General features: G+C 40.3%; 1 protein-coding gene across 1 annotated transcript in view; it reads right to left on the bottom strand.

The window, feature by feature from the left end:
• Window positions 1-796: 796 nt before the first annotated feature.
• cdh23 (cadherin-related 23) overlaps window positions 797-18082 on the bottom strand; it is a 358315-nt gene continuing 341029 nt past the window's right edge. The window contains exons 49-69 of the mRNA XM_072677393.1: window positions 17745-17969; window positions 16546-16715; window positions 16165-16302; window positions 15616-15735; window positions 13508-13685; window positions 12931-13142; window positions 10235-10429; window positions 10014-10127; window positions 9757-9886; window positions 9034-9297; window positions 8504-8665; window positions 7983-8239; window positions 7746-7843; window positions 7435-7555; window positions 7256-7335; window positions 6947-6987; window positions 6744-6804; window positions 5603-5732; window positions 5276-5398; window positions 3785-3892; window positions 797-2959 (exon numbers count right to left, since the gene is read on the bottom strand). Of these exons, the coding sequence (XP_072533494.1) occupies window positions 2624-2959; window positions 3785-3892; window positions 5276-5398; window positions 5603-5732; window positions 6744-6804; window positions 6947-6987; window positions 7256-7335; window positions 7435-7555; window positions 7746-7843; window positions 7983-8239; window positions 8504-8665; window positions 9034-9297; window positions 9757-9886; window positions 10014-10127; window positions 10235-10429; window positions 12931-13142; window positions 13508-13685; window positions 15616-15735; window positions 16165-16302; window positions 16546-16715; window positions 17745-17969 (3263 nt within the window). The 3' untranslated portion in view covers window positions 797-2623. The remainder of the gene's footprint in view (window positions 2960-3784; window positions 3893-5275; window positions 5399-5602; window positions 5733-6743; window positions 6805-6946; window positions 6988-7255; window positions 7336-7434; window positions 7556-7745; window positions 7844-7982; window positions 8240-8503; window positions 8666-9033; window positions 9298-9756; window positions 9887-10013; window positions 10128-10234; window positions 10430-12930; window positions 13143-13507; window positions 13686-15615; window positions 15736-16164; window positions 16303-16545; window positions 16716-17744; window positions 17970-18082) is intronic.

Genomic DNA, 18082 nt, shown 5'->3' with positions numbered 1-18082 from the left:
TCAGTCCCTTTACGATTATTGGGCTCACTGGGTTTCGTCCTCTTAATAATGGCTCCTCTCTGTTGATTTAGGTAAGCCTAAGGTTTGAGAAGTGTCTATTTTACTGTTTTATTTTTGTTTCTCAGTCTTGTAGTGGTTTCTTTAACCATCACTGACTCTAGCTCTTGTTGTTAGCAGACTCCAAAAGTGACCAAAATCCTAGAATCAGAACTAAATGCTCAACCTTCATGGGGTAATTTCTGTAATTACCTGTAACTTCTGTAATTTTTCACAGGATTAAAATAAAATGTACCGAACACATATCAAGATCTGAGAATGCGCGCTTGATCCACATGTAAATTCTTTAATATAAATATTTTGTAGAGTAAAGAGGCAAACGTAATATTGCAGGCCAATATGTATTACCGACTGTTGAATTAGAAAACCTTATTATAATATCAGTTAATTTGTGCTACTAGTAGTGGTCATTTCCACAAAGTTTTGCATTTGCAAGCTCACACTACTAAGCGAATCAAATCCTGTGTTAAATTATTGGTTACTGTTAATTAACATATCGTTGGCCAATACTTTCCATACCAGTGCATCCCTACAGTTGACAAAATTGTCAATAGATGACCTGCTGTCATAAGTCAAAAAATATGTTCTACTGCACCTCTCTTGCAGTGTAATATCCTGCTGTCCTGCACCAATACAGAGTGGAATTCTGCTCTCGCCGTGTCGTATTTGTCTTGGCCTACGCCCTGCATTCTCAGTCACTCGAGGCCAAAACCGTTGCATATTTCTTTTATTATCACAGATCGTCCAACAACATTTCCCATCCAGTACCTCAGAGCTGGTGACGCAACACAGAAATGACAAAAATAACATCTTACAAAAAAAGGGATATAAAAAAATAATGCCAGACACACAACATACGCAACAGGTCCAGATAACTTAATCAACTCTGACATACAAATTAAAAATTCCATCAGCTGGTACATTATCTAGAACATCCATTTTCACTCAGTTTGGTATGCCAGCTTATTTTTTTCCCCTTTTTTTCAAAAATATTTTTCTCCACTTTATATTTTTTAGATATAAAAAAAAAAATGTAAATGAAAATAAAGACTTCATGTTATTCTTCTTTCTCTCTTAGATGGCAGTGTTACAACATCAACTGGGAAAAAGGTTGGTTTCTTCCTTTTTTTTTTGTTTTAAATAATGCAGAATGACTTCTCATGTGGTGGGTTAACCTTTGAACACAAAGCCGTACGGCCTTTGTTTTTTTGTTAGTTTTTTTTCTCTGCCTTTCTCTGTAAGCACGTGACACACCTTCCCTCACAGTTCAAGCAAAAGTGATTCAGTGTTTTGAGTCAGGTTAATTTCTGGCCTTAGTTCAGTTCAATACTGTCAAGTTACAGTGCTTGGTCAGCCTTCTAGACTTTCTCTCTGTTCCAGAAAAAAAAGTCACATTCCTTTTGTCCTTTCTTTTGTTCTTCTTTTAAAGTTACTCCGTCACCACAGCAGTCTGCATTATGATTCCTTAGGGAAGACGACTCCTCAGTTACTGAGAACAGTAATTTCTCTAGAATGTGTATTTTGGGTCTCTTCTGCAAATTAAGAAGTGTTTTTAGTCATCTTTTTCAGATATCAAATGTGTATTTTACCCAACACAGTTAGTCAATAATCCCTGGAGCCCGTTCCAATATAAAAACAACAACAAAAAAAAAAACTAGAGTTTGTGTTTCGGCCTTCCGCTGGTTTGAGAGGGCTTTTTATTTACTATTTTTTTTTTTCTTTCCCAAAGTGTGTGTGGTGAGGGGGCTAAGCACCAACTCCTATTGTCCGTGGCCACTGGGTGTTCACAAATCGCTGGAACCTCATCACAGTCTTCACCAGAAAAAAGGAAATCCAAGGTTCCATTTGAACGTATGCAACTCGAATACATACATATAGTTCTGATACCAAGCAAGGCTTCCAAACGGCTTTCATTTGCGTCTGTTCCTGGTATGTTCTGGCTCCCCCTGCTCCACACACACGTACACACGTGGCTGTCCCACTCAAGACCCCATTGACTCCTGACTCCTCCGCCTTCTCTCCTAAATAGGGATGGGTGTGGCTATTTGAATATAGAGCTATGTGAATTCCACTGGGAGAGTTTTAAGTATGGACCACTTCTACTAAATAGTCCATTTTTATATTGTAGTCAATTTTTATACTGTTTGCATTGCAACTAGAAATGGGTTTCTGCGTCACACATTAAGTGATAGTGCGCTAAAATATAAGACGAGATGGCGTAAATTGTGTAAGTTGTAAACAGTCGTATAGTTATCTAGTAGTGTGTTAATTTGCATACACCTAAAATAAAAATATAAATCAATGAAACTGAGCAGTCAGCTACAGATCACCTTTTGTGGCAATACTGGCTGTACTTTTGCTGCTGCTTTTGTACGGCTCATTTTGTAATTGTAAGTAAAATACTTCTGCAGGATTCTGTCAGTATTAGGAATATTTGAATAGGTATAATGGTTTAAACACCCATCCCTAAAACTTGCAGAGAGATGATAAGGATGTAGTGTAGGATGGGGTCAGGAGGGGGGCTAGTCTTGCGTAGCTCTTCTCATACCAGCGAGGCCTCGGCTAGTCATAACTCCGTTATTTCCAGCGGGCTTTCCGATAGCGTGCCCTTGGTGCGATGCATGGGTGTGGACTTTGCAGACTCTGTGCGCGCATTGCGCTCTGCGTACAGTCCACCATCAGCGTGCAGTGCCTCCAGTGAACGGGCCAGGGCCCGCTGGTCGTCCTCTGGCAGGCTATTGAGGTCCGAGGTTAGAAGGGTGCCTGTGCTGCCGTGGACCACGTGCACGCCGTCCGGGCCGCGCAGCTCCACAGGGTGCTTGTGCTTAAAGCGAAGCGTTCCTCTTCCTCCTCCCATGCCTATCCGCTCGTCATCGTCGTCATCCAGGTCACTCTGAACCAGCTGAAAGGTTGCAGGAAAAATAATAGATGGATGCAGAAGGTAACAGAAAAACCTTTAAGCAATGCAAAGTATCTAGCTGCAACCCTGCAGATCGGCATCTCCTGGGGGAGATGTAAATTGTTCTAAAAGTAACCCTTTTAGTTAATCAGCAGCTAGGCGTCATACACTGAACAGTGTATATAAAGGAATGTTGTTTAACAGTTTACACTATTTTCCACTTACCCACAACTTTAAACTGAACAAAACCCCAAGTCATTTTTAATATCTACAGCAGTGTGAAACGGTTTGCTTTCACTAATTAACTTTCATCTAATATTTATATTAGCTACCCTGTAAACACTTCATCTAGGTAACCTACTTTGGTAGTTTCAAGCTGGGGCTTTTTTACATTATGTGGAGCTGCAGCTACATGTCACTTTGTTTGAAGGAAACAAAAGCAAAGTTAGGTTTTTTTAGACACTAAAATTAAATATGAGGTTACAGCCACAGATCTGTGAAGCAAAGTAGGAAGGTAAGAAAAAATAACCACACAAGAAATCCCAGAGCGTGAAATCTCTAGTAAAGGGGAGGGAAATCGCAAGGTGTTAGCAAAAGGTGCAGAAGACATCGGGCTGATTTTCCAGACACACTGTAAGCTAATGTTAATGCAAATGTTAATGTAAAAGGAAATGGCTTATGTCTGGGAAATCACTCTGAAAAGTATAGTTGAAAAGAACACGGCAGATATAAAATGAATGTCTTCCATAGACAGGCCTGTGAAAGGGGATATTTGCTAGCCAGCAGTGAGGAAGAGGAGCTAAAGCAGGGTCCAACCACGCCTCCCACCTCTGTAATCGACGACTGGTCCTGACTGGTTGACTTGGTAACCATGCGGGCGGCGAAGAGCTTTTTGAGCCGCAGATAATCGTCCAGTACCACCTTTAGTAGTGAGCCCTGAGCAAATAGCAGGATTGGTCATTTGATGTGGTGGTGAAATTTCCATCATTTTAGATGGAAATGTGGTCTAAGGACTGAGGAATGCTAAGTCAACAGTGGTCCCCAAACCAATAAAACAAAACTTACTAAGATCCTCAATCTCTGGAGAAACATAAAAAAGCAGCTCTAAACAGTTAAAAATGAAGACTCTACTCATCATACAGCAAAAACAGGACCCGGACCATGAATTAAACATGTAGCCTTTCTTATTTTGTACTTTTGTGTACAGCTACCAGTAAGTTCCAGCTGTGCTGAAGTAAATAATGTTGGTTTGTTTATGTGACTGGTGAATACTGATGCACGTTGACGTATGTATCCAGATTCATTAACTGGTTTGTGTGGTTTTACTGCTATTTAGTAAACTAAATATTTCTTCCCTGTGTGGCAGAAAGTAAATGCACTGTAAAATATTTCAATTCAGGTTAACTTAAAATTAGAGGGAATATGATGAAACAGCATTTTTACATTAAACCAGCTTAGTTCATCAAAAAAAATAGTTTATTTAAACTATTTATTTCACTATTTATATTTATTTAAACAGTTTATTTCATTATCTCAGTTTGACACCAATACATTTACATGTAGGGCATTTATCAGAATCCAATGCCTCTACTTAAAGTGAACCAGCTATAGTTAAAACTGCAGAAATATCTTTTTCTGGGGTTTGTTCCCCATTAATTTGTTTACCTCTAATTCCTTTCAGCAGGTTAAGATTCCTCTTATGGTAAGTTACAGACTCTTACCAGGAGTCCAATGTATGCTCTCCTGATTATCAGGCAGTCAGACAGATGTTCCACTCTAGAGCTATAAAACTATGCAAATGTTCACACAGCAGTATGTGTGTTTATATAGTGCAATTTAAAAGCTCTAGAAGGTCCCAACTGTCTTAGTTCCTGGTTGTCAAGAGAGAGGAGATCATAATTACAAATTCTAGTCTGTGGTTGGGAATTAGCAGTTAACTAATTGTAGGAAACAATCTGATGATTTTAGCTTCTAAAGAGAATCAGATTCACTGTTTCACTGAGTATGATCAACTTAATCTGTATTGTGGACTGAACTAAGATGTAGAACCAAAAAATGTGAGCTTGCAAAACATTTGACTGAACAAGGTTGAGTTAACTTAAAATAAATAAATAAATAAACAAACATTGACAGCCGTTTATTTTACAATTGAATGTCTTCAGCATTCCTGCATGATATTTTTCTTTGCCAGTACTAATGTTAAAATTTTGAGTACTGTGCAATATAATCTGATATGTCTTATTTAAAAACTATTAAGTTTTAAAATTACCCTATTTTTAAGTGAAGACTGATATTCTGAAACTACTCATCAAGACTCACCTTAATAGGTCCCTCTCGCATAATCTGGCCCAGCTTGGCGATGTTATCATACTCCTGAATAGCAGCTCTGAGGTAGCGGTCATCCTCTGGCTTAGAGGCGTGAGGTTCACGGCCAAAAGTGCCCTGGAGATTGGAACATAATCAGTATGTTTATTTCTGTACTAAATTTTCTGTGAATAGCTTCAGCATGCATAGTTGATATTGATCAAAGCATGAGAATGAAACACAGTTAGATATCTGGAGATAAGTCATTGTTTGGTCTTCTGATTTGAACAGGACAAGGACTAACAAGTGACCACTCATTTTGCTGATGTGTGCGAGACTGACGTGAGTGCGAGCAGGGCTGTTCCACAGATCAGTGATGTCGCTCAGATTCTCAGGTAGGTCATCTTCATGCTCAGCCTGGGCAGCCAGCTCCAGGTTTCTGCAGAACGGGTCCAGCCACACTGGATTGGCTCTACACACATACACAAATGCCATAACGTTACTATTAGTTCAGTTTTTCAGTACATTTTAGGTAAGACAAGCATTACTACCAATACAGTAAAACCTATTGCTTGCAAGTTCAGATAATGCCATATGCATGTGATTATGGAATGGGAGGATGACTTGGGACTAAGTGGGAACACTGAGAAATTGGCCTGGAGTTTAGGTGGCTTCTGCTTTGAGCCAGCTAGGACTGCGAGATATGACCATGTTATAGGAAGAGTATAGGGTGCTAAGTAACCAGGGGTCAGGTAATTGTTTTACAACACGTGGCAAATGCCCAGCTCAGTAATTAAGTCCTATTTATAAAGCAATCCTGTTGGTTTATGAAATTTTTTTTTATGAAAGCCCTGCTTTCTTTTATTCTGCAAAAAGCCAGTGAAAATCAACATGTCAACAAATAAGAATGTTGAGAAGTAAATAATCTGCATAGAGCTGTACACTGAAACAAGACATCTCTATCAGGAGTGCATTGTGTGTCAAAAGTGATGAGATCTTGAGGCTGAAACTGTAATTGTATATAGATTTGTATTGATCATTTTTAACGTAGTGTTCTAAACAGGGATTTACATGCTAAATATAAAACATCTAAATATATCTAGTTGAGATGGACTAAAGGTTGAGGCAGTTTATCTAGTTTCAGAACTGAAAAAGGATTAAAGGTGTAACTCTTGGTAATTCTATGCTGAGTCACTGTAGTTACACTGGTGTTTCATAGCTGGGAAAATTCAAACATAGTTCCTGTGCATGCACACCATAATCATCCCCTTAGCTATTTAAACAGAAGATTCGTCTACAATATTTTCAAGAGATAAGATTTCCAATGCCCTGCTTCCTTGTGAGCTCTGTTTTTAGATGACACCCCTAATTTGAAAACGTTGAAAACATTTGCATTTGTGTGCGTTTTTCCACACAAATGGTTGCTTTATCTGTTTGTTTAGTAGAAAGTCTTATCACTCCTATCAACTTGTCTCTGGCTCACCCTTCAAACGAGTACTTGTTGGTGTTGGGCATATCCAGGATGTCCATCAGTCCCTGGTTGCCTGGACAGCATGAAGAGAGAGAACAAACAGAGCTTGTTAAACTCATAGCACACTCCAACAAACAAACACAAAGCCATGTTTGTGCAAGTTCCTAATGGCACTGCTCTGAACTTCCTTTACTATTTTGTTCCCAGCAACTCACCTGTGGAGCCGGCGACGATGGCCTTCAGCTTCCTCTTGTGTCTGTTTCAAAGCACATGCATAAATAATGAACGGTCATGTGGTGGAATGTGTGGCATGACAGACTCTGTGTAGTAAAACCACATGAACATGTCTGTGCCACCCTAATGATGACTGTCTTGTGGTTTGGGTGGGTTAAAGGAAGTATAACTTGACTTTGTGTTTGTTGGCCGAGTGATCAAGGGACTCATTTACTTAGTAATTAATAAACTAAATGTATAATTTAACACAAGTGAAACTAGTTGTTAGTGGGTTCTCAGTAATTACTTACACTGTTCGGTAATACCAGTTCATGAAGATGAACAGCATGGCTGCCAAGAACAGCAATACAGCCAGGATTATTATAGCCATCTACACACAGAGAGAGAAACACTGCATAATGAACATACAAACGTATGTAGGAATACACTTTGGCTTCATACTCCATAACATAAAAAAGTACACACTTACTTGAAGGGTAGTAAGATCATCAGGTGCTCGTCCACTCACTGCAGGCTGGACATCCAGGACATTATAGTTCCTGAACAGATTTCTCAGCTGTTCTTTATTCTCATCAATCATCTGAATCACCCTGCCAAAGTGTCAGTCAGAACATTAGACAATAGAACATTTGATTTGCATGCACATACGCTATCTGATCTAATTAAAAAGTAACTGTGACAATCAAACATTATTTAAACAAATGAAGTGTCTGATTAGCACTGATAAGCATCCAAATGTAGTACTACAACTGAAAATAAATAATAAACTGGTGCTCTGACCTCTCCACATCCAGGATGCGGTTGCTCTGCTTGTTGACTACGTGTATCAGAACATCAGTTTGTGCAAAGTTCACCCTGCCCTTTTTATCCACATGGAACTGAGAGGGGAAGACCAAAACAGAGGGAAAGAAGTTGTTTAAGCATTAAAGTTCATTATTAGAAAATATAATCATGCCAGTTCGTTGGGCTGCAATAAAGAGCCTGATTCATATTTAGTGCATGCCCACACACACATACCTGCACATCATCCATGTTGACTATGGCTCCTGTGATGTTTGAGAGCAAGCTGATGAACTCCTCCTGGAAGAGCCAGACCCGTTCTGGTATCTCATTAATGATGAGCTTCACCCTCTGGTCATCCCGGAGGATGTAGATGCCCACCAGAGCCACATCACTGTGTCCGGCCAGGTCCCTTGCCAGCACCTCCACCACAAAATAGCCCGGGTCATATGCCGTGAACAGGTCAAATGTTCGGATTATACCATCCGTTTCACCTGGTCAGGGAGGAGAGTTGTTAAAGGATGGTGGTAAAACAAATGCATAGTGTTTTATGTGAAGAAAATATATAAATGAAAAAAGTAAGTAGTTCTAAATCTGAAATCTGCTCCTGCATAAATAATACCCACTCAAACAATCTAAATCTAATCAAGCATGCTGTTATATCAAATCTACATATGAAAGCAACCATTTAAAGAGCACAGATTTTATAACTGTAAATGAACTCCCAGTGCCAAGTGAAACTAGATAAAGATGCATACCAATGATGAAAACATTGCCAATGTCCTCAGAGTCGTTGGACAGCAGTTTTATGTAGCGGATGGACAAAATGTGATACAGAATCAGGCTGTTGTTTCCAATGTCGTTGTCAACGGCCTGAACCTGGATCAACTCTGAGCCCACTTTAGCATCTGCAGCCACACCTATAATGCAGTATAACCAAATAGAATATGATAATGTTCCAGTGTTAATTATGTAATAACATTTATGCCAACGCTGGTGCGTAATTATTCATAAAATGTAAAAATTAGCACTTCATCTCCCTGAATAACCTTACATCAGCATTTTAAATTCAGTCATTTTATCACAGCATATCAGCTTCTAAGCAACTAAACTTTATGTAACCAAAATGTCTATTTAAAACAATGAACAGCTCTAAACATCTGCTTGATGGCATTTACTAAAGAAATAATCTGTGGACAAACAAAATCTAATCGCGATCACATTTGGTCAGTCAGTTAGATTTGTGCTATGTCAATGCTGTAATGTGAATGTAGCCTCGCCCCTCTACCTGCAGTGTACTCCAGCTTTGTAAATCTTGGGGGCTGGTCATTAATGTCCTCCAGGTAGATTCGGACCTCCTGCAATGTCGGATCGCGGCTGGGGTCAAGTGCCCGATTTCTCTGTGATCGCTGACCCCTTGGTGGGGACCAGTTGCGGTTGCTGGAGGCTTTAACAATAATGGAATACACCGGAATGTCCTCTCGATCCAGGTCCTTCTTAACTCTGAGCACTCCGGCCACGCTTAGAGCAAAGTTGCCCTCAGTGTCTCCCCCTAGAGATCATCAGAAGCATTAGGAACACTTCAGTGTAAATATTAACAAAAAACTGATTACGTAAGACTTCTTTCAAAGACAGAAAAACAGGAACATAGTTCATGTCCTCTCTTTCAGCGTCATTTTACTGATGCAATGGCCGCTTCGTCAATTTTCGTAAGACGTGTTGAAATATCCGTCCTATGAGCTTGTGAAATTATGCTGTGTGTTTTTGTGATGTTGGACACGCTTTGTTTATTACCTACTGGACCAAATATTTACTAATAAACAATTACTCTGATTATCCATTGGAAGCACCTAGGATAAGATGCTATGAATATAAAACCACTGAATTATGAACCATGATGAAGCTTTTATATTCATATTGCTTTTAGATTGCTCATGGAAAATGTTACACACTCATCACCAGTGATGTTAGCAGTTTAATCTGTGTGTCTGGCATGATTCTGTATTCCAACCTGCAATGAAGTAGTAGACAATAGCGTTGGAGCCTTCATCTGCATCCACTGCCCCTGTAACGTTCCCCACCACAGTGCCAGGAGAGGAGTGCTCTGGGACAGAAAGAGACTGGAACAGAAGCCCACCTCTCTGAGACAGAGAGGGAGACAGAACACAATTGATAATCACTGGAAATAATACTGGCAGTGTTGAACAGTATCAGTATGTAACATGCCCAAGATAAATGACATGAGTATGAAGCAGTGAAGAAACTAACTGGTGGTTTGAGGAAGACAGGCTCGTTGTCATCTATGTCGGACAGAGCCACCTGCAGAGGCTGGGTGGTCTCATACGGAACTGGCTGGCCTAGGTCATACGCTACCACGATCAGCTACAGAGACACACAAACATACACACTCAGTGTCGAGTCCAAACAGTGGCCAATCAAGCTCTTTGGTTAACTGCTTGTGAATGGCTAAGCAGCCTCAGAGTACTCACACTGTAGAGGGCCTGCTTCTCTCGATCTAGTTTGACAGCTGTGGTGATGACGCCGGTCAGAGCGTCGATGTGGAAGTTTTCCCAGTCCCTGTTCCCGGCTCCGGTCTGTAGGAAGCTGTAGCGCACCTCCCCGTTCACACCCTCATCTTCATCTGTCGCAAACACCTCATACACAACTAGGCCAGGAGGCTGCTCCTGCAACAGCAACACCATCAGTCACAAAGCTGCAAGTCCTCTCTGCTTTGACCCCTTATTCGGTCAGCAGTTCACACTAATGTATAGGCCTTGGTTCAGAAGTGACCCGTGAGCTCATTTCCAATCATATCAATTTTTTAAGCAATAATGATAGAGAGAAAAAAACATTCAAACATTTGTCAAGGCCAAAATCAGTTTTCTGATGTGAAAAGATGTCGAAATGAGCAAAAGCAGGTTGCATGAGAACTCACTTGTTGGAACAGACATTTATAAATGTTTGTGTGTTCCCATCAAAGACAGAATTCCTGGCTCTGCTGCAGGCCTACGGATCATACTTGATTTACAAACCTCAGCATGTGGAAAAAAGCAAGCCGACCATGGTTGCAGTGAATGTCAACTGTGGCTGATGCCACTTTTCACGGAAGTATTATCTATTCTTTATTCACGTGGAAATGATCTGGAATCCTCTGAACCTTTTATGTGCTATAACCTTAAAATGTGCTATAAAAACATCTACAAACGTTTTCCTTTGCATTTGAAACAGTTTTTTTTTTCTTTGCATTTCTAACCGTTGCCCTTATTAAAGAACCACTGAAAGAGTGTGCGCCTAGCTGCAAAAAAAGCTACATTAACAAAGACCTCTTGTGTGTTCTCCTGTGCCCACACTCCAATCAAAGGCATTGTACTTGGACAAACATGAGCCCTCCACTGCAAGCTGTGGCTTGTTTTGAAATGCGGAAGACCGTTAGATGTGAGTGTACTGAGACTGGACAAGGTGTAACCAACACCGCTCCAGCGAATGACGGCTGGGAGAACAAAGGAAGAGTCATTTGTTGAGAAACTGCAACCATGGTCGGTTTGCTGTGTTCCACATATGGAGCTTTGGGAATCAAATGTAATCTGTAACTGAAACAGAGCCAGGAATTCTGCCTTTGATGAAAACACACACACACACACACACACACACACACACACACACACACACACTCAAAGGCCCAGTGGCTGTTAGATGGAAGAGGTTCCCCACATACACTCAGAGGAGAGTGTGTTTGGAGGCTGATGTTGAAGACAGAATGCCTCTCTCGCTATCTCGCTCTGTGTGGGAGGCCACCTGCAGTGGGGCTTGTTGCCTGGTTCTATTGCTGCTGGCAAGATGTTTTTTTTTATATATATATATATATATATTCCCAAAAAACATTTACATAAAACTTTGCTGATTCACTGAAGGTTCTGAAGTATAGAAAATAAGCTCTAAGGAATACTTTTTTCTAAAGCGTATTGTCCATTACCACAGGCAGTAATAGAAAAACACAGCAATGGAAAAACCATTAGACACTGTCTGACAATTAAAATATTTAATATATTTTATAATAAATGTGCAATTAATTATGTCTTAGTTTTTTCAATTAAAAAAACTGCTGTTTTATAGCAATATGAGCAAACAAAATAAGCTTCACCAGAATTTATTACTGAATTATCATTTCAATAATTCAGTGACATTATTTTCATGCCTTTTTTTTATTACTTAACCCTATGCTCACATAACCCTCAACATAAAAATTGTGCTTTTCGCAGAGTGAACACACTTTAAACTCACTGCTCGGAAGCATATCACAATTGTGTTACACAAGTGGCCGCTTGCAGTGAGGAGAGGACATTTAGAAACACAATCATGCAATATACAGTTTATCAGCAGTGCTTTCAGACTGGAACTATGGATTGTTATAACAGCCAAACTAGAAAAATGTGTTAATGGTGTTAAAATAAATACTGTGGTTTATCATTTATCATGTCATTAGCTCATACGTACTGACACCACTAAAGTATATCAGTGGGTATTTGTTTAATGCTTCTTGTGGGCCAATGCCTACGGTGAGTTATTGTTCCAGACAGACAAAGATGAAGATGAAAAGTGCTGTTGAGTATGAGTATTATTTTAAGATGCAGATTCAAAAGAAAATGAGATGATGTTAAACGTGATGATGTTATGTTACTGCGATCCTCTACCACTCATACATGTTCAATGAGAAATGAGCGGAAAGACAAAGTGACGCGGGTGGAGTGTCAGGTGGTGCAACAAACAACCTCAACCCTGAGAAACTTCTCTAGATGAGCAAATACCCACCTGCCTCCGAGCTGAAAAGGTTTTAGCTTTGTGGTCATGATGCGAGGATCGGTTTGCAGTCAACCCCTGACATTAGTGTTTTTCATTGTATGGACTGACGACTGAACAGTACGTTATGAATTCTGAACAGTGTTTACAGACTGCAGCAAACTTTGAGATTTTATAGGAGCTGGTTTGTAAAAACACAGAAAGCTAGGAGTTGCAACACCTGACAAAAGTACTACCTTTGGATTGACATCAAAGCCCACACATTGTATCCCTTTGTTGTGACATCAGCACTCAACCCACTCAGATTTCCTTCAGTTAAAAAGATCAGTGTAAATCAAACATTGAGTTTGGAAAGGCAAGGTGTCCCCAGCTCTTGGGCAGCACTTACTTCGAGGATATGCATGATGGTGCCATTGGCTGGTCTGACAAAGACAGGTCTGTTGTCATTGACGTCAATGACGGTGATCTGGAGGCTGGCGGTACCCCAGAGCGGAGGCCTACCATGATCTGTGGCAACTATAGTCAGATTAAACCTTTCGAAACTGTGCAGCAAACGCAGAGAACGGATCAACCCAGTGTCCGGATCCAGAGAGAACGCATCTGAAAAAGATGAGAGTTGCTGGCTTGGTCTCCCCTTCGTAAAATACCAGGACCCGAATGTGGATCCACACTCGAGTTAACCTTCTGAACTACACTGATGGATCATGTGTACGTTATTAATACATTTTTCAACGTAATACATACATGCTACACATGCTGCATTTGCACATACACAGTAAATATACCTGATCACAGTAATCTTGCGCACATCTTTCACGCAGAATATCATACAGTTTCTAAGAAAGTCTTAGTTGTTCATAGGTTGGACTTGTGGCAAACCTAGCAAGTGATGTTAAAGTGGTTTTATAGTTTTGTGCTGTAAAGTATGTATGTATGTATGGTCTACCCCCTGTGCTTTACGTTACCTGCTCCTGGCCCCTGTAGGCTGTATGTGAGCAGGGCATTTTCCCCCTCATCCAGATCAGTAGCGGTCAGTGTTATCACAGATGTCCCGCTTGGCTCATTCTCAAACACATTGGTGCTGAACACACGCTCGGAGAACCGCGGGCGGAAATCATTCACATCCAGAACAGTCACCAGAACCTGAGTCAGGAAAAGCAGAAAGAGTAAGAAAGATGCCCTCAATAAAGTTACTCTCTGCTCCACCTTTCATCCAGAATCGTAACTAATCAATGACATGTTTTCTAAGAAAGCAGCTTGGTTATGGGATTTCTGACACTTTACACATATCTGACTTGATTTCTGAAACTTCACAATATCTGACTTGATATTGTCTATAAAAAATGGACACTGCAGAGCTGTAAACAGCCGAATCATCTTAAACCATGGAAGCTGGCTGTACTTTAGTTCGTTTAGCAATGCCAAACTGGTGGCTTAAGTATTCATTACTTCCTAGCTTTAGACTAGCTTTGGTTCAAATCTAAAGACTTTGGACATGAAATCTGTTTTGGGAGATGGTCTACATGTAACTTTTAACATTTAACTTGTTTCAGCTTTAGCAAAAATGCAAATATGATAAATTGTGCATGATCCCGGCACGTGTACAGCTGTTTTACCCAGCCAGACTGTTCATGCGATGCTTTTGATTTCTAGGGGGTTTTGTTACCGCTCTCCATTTGAGGGTCGAATGCATTGGTCCTTCACCCACAGATGTGTTGTAAATTCAAACAATATTTTTCAAACATCCTTTCTGAAACACAGCCGGAAACAAAGACTAGTGGAGCTGAACTCCTCCTCGACTGTTTTTAATCACTCTTGGAGAAAATCATGCCTGTCTTTACCCAAAACAAATGATGAACAAAGAAAGTTTAGCAGCTAAAAATACACTGCCAATCAAAACTACATGTTATAATGATCATTCTTTTGTTTTAATTAGATTATAATACTTTAAATAGATCAATTGTTTGCAAATAAGTATAACTCATTTAATTGATACACTGTAATCATCCACAGTGGCCTGCAAACATTTGGGTGACCCTCGTTAAAATTCTGTGTCATTGTAAAGAGCTAAATGAGTAAAAGATGACCTGATTTCCAAAAGATCTGAAGTTAAAGATAACTTTTAAAGATTGCATTTTTATTTCTGCATGGTCAGTACTTAGTTACACTCTATTTGGCAAGTTTTGGAAACCAGCATAGAGTGTTTCAGTTCTTGCTTGTAGGACTTTCGGTCGTCCTTTCTGCAGAATTCTATTTTTAAGAGTTTTGCACTCAGAACATATTTTTGAACAAGAAAGTTCTATTTTTACTTCATCAGTCCACAAGACCTGTTTCCAAAATTCCCAATTTTTTTTTTTAACTCCAATATCATTAAACATTTTAGTGGTGCTCCTTTCCTTTTATAACGTTAACCTCTTCAGACCCAGACTTTTGCTTGGTGTGCATTTTTTAAATTTCTCCTTTCTCGTCTTTGTTTTTTGCAAAAATGACTTCCTGTGCAGTGTCCTCATATGAAGACGCAGGGTCTCGAGGTTAAAATAGTACAAAACCAAAAGAATCCACTAATCTTAAAAAGCCCAAACATTTGCATGCCACTGTTTTGATAGTAATTGATAGTAATACACTTATTTTATATTCATTTTAAAATCTGTCTGCTAAAACTGTTTTCTTGCAAGAACCTCTAAAGCTGTAGAGTGCTTTCAAACACCTTATGATGATTTATACTACCATACCACAATACTACAATTACTTTATATAATTATAAAAATAAGTGTTCTATATTATATACACCAGTTAGTTCCAGTGTAGGAAATACTAAGCATTAAATGCTCAACTTGTTTATTATTTACTTACATTTTATTTATCTTTTATTTGATTTGATTTCTGAACTGTTGTATAAAAGCAATAGAACGCTTGAGGTTGTGAGTTATTGTGAAATAACAGCACGGGGCTTCAGCTGTGTTCCCGCTTGTGTCCTTTTGCTTTAATAACACTGTAAACTGTAAACGCTGCAGTTCTCAAACACAGCACTCCTGTTTTGGCCTGCACTCTGGACACTGGTGCAGTAAAATACCTGAACTGAATTTTCCCGCCGGTTGTTGGGGCTGCCCCCGGGGTTGTCCCGGGCGATGGCGGTGAGTGTGTAGTGGTCTTTAGTCTCTCTGTCTAGTGGAGACAGGATGTAGATGTCACCCTGTGAGGAAGACGAGGATGAGAAGGATGAAGACAGCTGCAGCTTTGACTCATGTGTTTTCATGTGGTAGTTAAAAATACTAGACACAGACATCACCGTCCTCTCCACAGTACAGTTCTACACATCTATCCTTAGTATTGTCCCCCACCATTACTTTCCTACCAAATACATGGTCAAATATTAGTTGTGGAAACTGCTGTAAGATTACTAATTTCATCAAGAATTATATACATATTGCTTCCATTTGTAACTAATTGTGTAATTACATTTACAGGGCATGTCTAATGACAGTCACAGCACTTTTTATCAAAGGGGTTAGGATTTGTAAATCTGATTTGTTCAGTGTTTCACACACACACACACACACACACACACACACACACACACACACACACACACACACACACACACACACACACACACACTGACCGTAGAGGGGGTGATTCCAAACTTGCCCTCTCCATCCACAAGTGAGTACTCAATAACTGAGAAGAGTCCCGAGTCTGCATCAGTAGCGCTCACTCGCACGATAATGGTGCCCAGAGCCACATTCTCAAACACTGGTTTCTACACACACACACACACACACACACACACACACATACACACAAACACACAAACACACACACATGAAATAATCAACTTAATGTTATTTTGGTCAGTTCTGAACAGACATGATGATGACTTGGTCCTCCTCTAAACAGGAGTAATAAGTAAAGGTGAGAAGTGGAACTGTCAAGAAGGAAGATCATCCTGCTTCCCAGCTACAGGGTCTCGGCCGTGTGTACGGTGTCCTCAGTGTTTATGTACCTGATATGAGGGCTGCGTGAAGACGGGGTTGTTGTCGTTAACATCGACGATGCGCAAGTAAACAGGAAGTTCAGAGAAGCGCGGTGGGCTGCCCCGATCCTGAGTGCGCACCGTGAAGTTCAGCCACTGCACCTGCTCGTAATCCACCGTCCGATTGGCTACAATCTTACCTGGTTTATGGAGAGACAGGAAGCAATGCTCATTAGACAGAGGGCTTCATTTTCATCTGTTAAAGCTTGGCTCGGTGTGTGCAGTTTATTTAGAGAGTGTCTACTTAGTGGTTTGTAAAGTTGTACCGGTTAACCGAGATGTACCGAGTCATTTTAATGAATCATTTATTAACCAAAAGGTGTTTTTAGACATTCTGTTCCAGACCATAGTCAGTGGCTGTTGTTGGGCTTCATGCGAAGTGGACCAAAATCCTCAAAACTGTGGTGAAATCACTATAAATCACTGAATCTTGAGTATTTTGATAGATGGCTCATTTAGTTAGATACGCAATATGGGCAAAAGTATTGGGACACTCCTGGTTTCTTTCCAAATCAAGATTATTAAAAGAGTTTATCCTGCTTTTGTTGGAGTAACTGTCTATTGTCCAGGGAAGTCTATATACTATATTTAGGAGAGTTATTGTGAAGATTTGATTGTATTCAGCGACAATAGTGGTAGTGAGGACAGGAGGTTGGATCATCACCACCCCACCTCATCAACTCCCCAACTTCATCCAAAAGTGTAGGATGGAGCACCAACTATCATTACAGAAAACGCAGTTCTTCCACTGCTCCACACCTCAATGCTGGGGGGCTTTATACCCCTCGAGCCCACGCCTGGTATTAGGCAGCATTGTGCCAATGGGTATATGTTTATCTGCTCCAGAGAGCTTTATTTTATTGCCTGTACTTCTCTACAGGGACTAGACAAGCTGTGTGTGTGCAGTTGCACATCTGTGTCAGCAATGGGTGTCACTTAAAGTTGCTGAATGCATTCACTGGAAAGGGTGTCCACAAACATTTGTACATATAGTGTAGCTTAGTGATTGTAGATCTACAGCTCAGTTCCTAATTCCAGACACGGTTCATTACAAATTCATTAATTTAGTTTGACATGATTGCAAACTTGTAAACGCTACTGTTTTCTGCAGTGTGTGGACCTATACTGCCTATTGTTTCTGCAGGTGTGTGTGTGGTGTGTGTTGTTACCTGTAGAGGGGTCCTCTAGCCGGACATAGTCTCCTCTGGGCAGATGCAAAAGCTCGTAGAAGATCTGTCCATTAGGGCCTTTGTCTGGATCTACAGCGGAGACTGAGAGTAAAGTGGTGCCAGGCTGAGCTCCCTCCAGAATGCTCTCTGAGAAATTGGTGACGCCAAACGGCCGAAAGCGAGGTGCGTTATCATTCACATCCAGCACGGCGATGGTCAGCCTGGCTGTCAGGAGCGGAGGGGAGGGGCAGAGCAGGGGGTTAGTTAGTAGGAAGCAGACTTCAGAAAATTAGAGACAGAAAGGAAAATTTAAAAAAATTATCTGTTGGTTTTTTGTT

Source organism: Salminus brasiliensis, chromosome 4 (assembly GCF_030463535.1).
Source record: "Salminus brasiliensis chromosome 4, fSalBra1.hap2, whole genome shotgun sequence".
Lineage (NCBI taxonomy): Eukaryota > Metazoa > Chordata > Actinopteri > Characiformes > Bryconidae > Salminus > Salminus brasiliensis.
Note: the sequence above shows the minus strand (reverse complement) of the source record. Positions and strands in the feature narration are given on the sequence as shown.